Source organism: Punica granatum, chromosome 6 (assembly GCF_007655135.1).
Source record: "Punica granatum isolate Tunisia-2019 chromosome 6, ASM765513v2, whole genome shotgun sequence".
NCBI classification, from domain to species: domain Eukaryota; kingdom Viridiplantae; phylum Streptophyta; class Magnoliopsida; order Myrtales; family Lythraceae; genus Punica; species Punica granatum.
The window spans coordinates 15,017,626-15,021,880 of record NC_045132.1 but is presented as its reverse complement, the minus strand read 5'-3'; the positions used below and the strand labels follow the sequence as shown (position 1 = coordinate 15,021,880).

The following is a 4,255-nucleotide window of genomic DNA, read 5'->3' as shown; positions in this document are numbered from 1 at the left end:
AGCAGCTTGTGGATCAGCGGCAATTACAGAGAGAGCTCGCCCAGGCCCGCGCCGAGCTGCAGAGGCGCGAGCAGGAGCTGGTACGAGCGAATGTCGCCTTGGAGAGGTTCAGGAAGAGAGCCCGTGGAGGTCCACGCACCCCTTAGGATAGACGCCTCCACCAGGCCCTCACCTGAATCGGTGCTCTCCACGGCAACAGTCACTCGCACCCTGAGCGCGGTGGAAGAACGACTTAGGGCTTGTTTTTAATTGCATTGTATCTTAGAAACCTTTTGAATCAATGAGAGTGACAACATTAGTTTTCAAATCCATGCATCTCATGCACGTCATCCCCTTATTTATTATTTCACACGTTTTTATTTTTAGAACGTAACTCGTTTGCGTAGAAATTTACACACTTGTTAATACAGGTAACCATAACTGGCGCCACACCGTTATCTCACTCGTCTGCAATCGAAGATGGCACAGAACAATCAGCTTGCTAGCTCCGAGGAGAACACTCCACCGACGCCGGTTTATTATCAACCGTCCATGACTCAAGCACTGCCACCACTAACTCCTGCAAGCGCACCCCCGGTACACTCGGGAGAAATCCCGCCACCAGTCCCAACATCGGAAGCCCAAGCACCGTCCACCTCTACAGAGGGTGCGGCCCGCATCGTCGCACTGGAAGGCGATATCTCCACATTAAGGGGCACGGTCAATCAGATGGCCGCCGACATGGCCGAGCTCATGGCCCTACTCAGAGCTCCAAACCACACCTCCTCGAACTCTACTCCGCCCCCGGGGTACGGGCCAACAGTCGACCCAAAACCTTGGGTCCCGCCGACCCATGCTCCGGAAGGCATTGAAGCGCCTGCGATACACGCACCGGCGGGCCTCCCAGCTAACGTCCCTCCGCCATCGGTGACTCTCCCGGCAGCCATTCCTCTTCCACCGACGAACCCGACTACTCTAGTACCGCCGCCGATGGCCATACCGGTTTACGCGGCTCCTCCGCCAATGGTCTTCCCGGCACAGAGCCCCCACGCTCCTGCTCACACAGCCGAGCCTGTCCCATTCCAAGCTCCACAACCCCACATCAGCTTTTCTTACCCAACTCTACCTCCCCTAAACATTCCCATCCCTGAACCGGGCATGCCAACCCAGGCTGTCCCCATAGCTCCACCGACAAACTTTCTCCCGGAAATGGGGACTGAGTAGGAGCAGAGATTGAAGAAGATGGAAGAGAACATCAAAGCCTTACAATCAGGTGGTCCTCGCCTCGATGCCGGCGATTGCGATTGGAGTCTTTTTCCGGGTATGCGGCTACCCCCGAAGATTAAGGTGCCTGAATTCCAAAGGTACCATGGCACTACCGACCCCCGTCACCATCTCCGTCACTACAGGGGAAAGATGCTGCAGTACTGGGACTACGAAGAGTTCGTCATCCACACGTTCCAGGACAGTTTGGCGGGAGCGGCTCTTGATTGGTACATGTCACTGAAAGCCGCGGATATCCCTACATGGACGGACCTTTCGGGCAAATTCATCGACCAGTACAAGTACTGTGCAGAAACGCCCCCGACCCTGTTGGAGCTCAGTACAATGGAGATGGCCGAGGATCAGGGCTTCGAGGCCTACGCAGTAAAGTGGAGGGCTAGAGCGGCGAAACATGTCCCCCCGATCAGTGAGGCGCAGCAGATCCAATTATTCCACTCTACCCTCAAAGGGGCCTACTACTTGCACCTGTTGGCTCACACGTCTTCGTTCTCCAACCTTATCGACGCCGGGAAGAGGCTTGATATCGGCGTTAAGCTCGGCAAGATAGAAGGACCGGCCGAGAAGAAAGAGGGAGAGTCCTCGAAGAAGGTTGCTACTGGGACACCCTCCGCGGGAAACAGGAGAGGAAAAGACGCGTCCGTCAATGCTGTTAACTCAGGGCGCCAAGTCCCCCAACAATATTCCATCAATTACACGCCCGCACCACCGACCACTCAGGCGTATGCCCCACCTCCGGTGCATTATCAGCAGCAACTCCCAGCGCAACAAGTATATTATTCCGCCCCGCCGGCCTCCTTTCCGTTGCCGGCCCCGCACAATTACGTCCCTATTCCCCTTCCGATCCAACAAAGCAGGCCTCCGGCTTCGAGAACTCCTCAGCCGGTGCAACGGGCTCCGGCCCCGCAGGACCAACAAAGCACTGCGCCGCGGCGCAGACAATTCACACCCCTTCCGGCCCCGCTCTCCCACATATACCGGCAACTCCTCGCAGGCAATAGGATTAAATCGGTAGCTCCTAACCCCGATTTCGACCCCACCATTCAGGATCAGAGTCGGCACTGCGAGTACCATCAGGGCGCACCCGATCACACCACCGACGATTGTTGGAAGCTGCGGGAGAAGATCCAAGCTATGATTGATGGCAAACAACTCACGTTCAACGCCATCAAATCTCCGAACGTGCAAGTTAATCCTCTTCCCGATCACGGGTCAAGCTCGGGACCCAGCATTAACATGATCAGTGTTTGCGCCATAGGGGAGTACGAGACCGGGCAGGAGCCATCCGCCCCGTTCGTAATCGAATATGTGCCTGCGGAAACCGGTATAGGGTACGCGGGTTTGATGCCACGCCCGCCCCATTCGTGATAGATGTCCCCGCACGAGAGCCATATCAAGATAGCAAGGTTCCGTGGACCTACGAAGGGAGTGTCGGGAACCTCGAGCGTCAATTCAGCGTCATGGGCGTGACGCGCTCGGGACGAGTGTATGAAAACCCGGAGGTCGCGAACAAAGGAAAGGCGCCTGCTGCGACATTAGGGATCGCCCCGGAAGCTATGCCGATCCCACAAAAGAAGGTGACCGAAGAGGAAGCCGAGGCTTTTATGAAGATCATCAAGGCAAGCGAGTATAAGGTTGTTGAACAAATGGGCAAGTCCCCGGCCCACATTTCACTACTCGCCCTTCTCTTAAGTTCGGAGCCACATCGTGAAGCGCTCCTGAAGGTCCTGACGGCGGCGCAGGTCCCCAAGGAGACGGCTCCAGATCTCATTGAAGAAACCGTTGGTTCGATATTCTCCAACAATATTTCATTCTCGGATGACGAGCTTCCCTCCGAAGGGTGCGCACACTCGCGGGCGTTGCACATCGTCTGTAAGTGCAATAACTTCGTGGTAGGCCGGGTCATGATCGACAATGGTTCGGCTCTCAATGTATGCCCTGTTTCCACCCTGAAGCAGATGAATGTGGATCTGAATCGTATTCGTCCAAGCAAGACAGCGGTTCGAGCCTTCGATGGCTCGCGGAGAGAGGTGAACGGAGAGATCGACCTTCTGATCGAGGTAGGTCCATGTTCATTCAATGTCACTTTTCAGGTGCTCGACATCCCCAATGCCTTCAGCTTGCTGCTCGGGAGGCCATGGATCCATTTTGCGGGCGCAGTCCCCTCCACCTTGCACCAAAAGCTTAAGTTCATCGTGGAAGAGCGACTCATCACGATCAAAGGTGAGGAGGACTATGCGATTTATAAGGAGACGGCTGTCCCCTACATCAGTATTGGGGACGATCAGAACCTCCCCTTCCATTCGTTCGACACCATCTCCGTCATCCGAGACTACGGAAAGGCCGGTCCGTCCCGCGCCGACCGCATGGTGGGCAAGATCTTGCTGCGCCATAACTACATTCCGGGTTCCGGACTCGGAGCACGTGGGCAAGGGATCAACCGCCCAATCGAGATCGAGGAGTACAAGAACAGGAGGGGACTCGGTTTTCGCCCTTCCTGCCACGAGATTGTTGAAGCCCGTAGAGGCAAGCACCTCCACCGTCTCGCAGCGTACTACGGGAAGATCAACAGGGGCACCCCAGTTCCGCCTCTCTCCCACTTCTTTTCAGGACCACGGCACATCGTCGGAGGTACTCTTGACGGCCCCTCCTCAGATTTAGACGACGCGCTTGTCGATCTGCCAGGCATATACGCCGTCACCGAGGAGACTCCTTCAGGGGTCTACATTCGCCTCGCGCAGGAGAATGAGGAGCTCAACAATGGACCTCAGTCCCGCGCTACTCGGCTGTAATCGCCGATGTGTAAGGCTATCTTTGTAGACGATGTTCCCGCGTGTCGGCAAAGTCATAAGCCACACGACGGAAGAGGGGTTTTTGTTATGGCATCAATATTCCCACCTTCAATGAAATCCCTACATGCATTTTTGAATTCTCGTGTCTCCTTCGTTTCCTTCTCTCTTACTCATTCGCAGCACTTTAAATATTTCTAAGATGA

At 55.5% G+C, this 4,255-nt stretch overlaps 1 protein-coding gene across 1 annotated transcript; it reads left to right on the top strand.

Moving 5' to 3' along the window:
* The first annotated feature begins 459 nt into the window (after window positions 1-459).
* Window positions 460-1,203, top strand: LOC116212187 (extensin-like). Its single transcript, XM_031546756.1, has one exon. It carries the CDS (start codon window positions 460-462, stop codon window positions 1,201-1,203), a length of 744 nt encoding a protein of 247 aa, XP_031402616.1.
* Window positions 1,204-4,255: the final 3,052 nt, after the last annotated feature.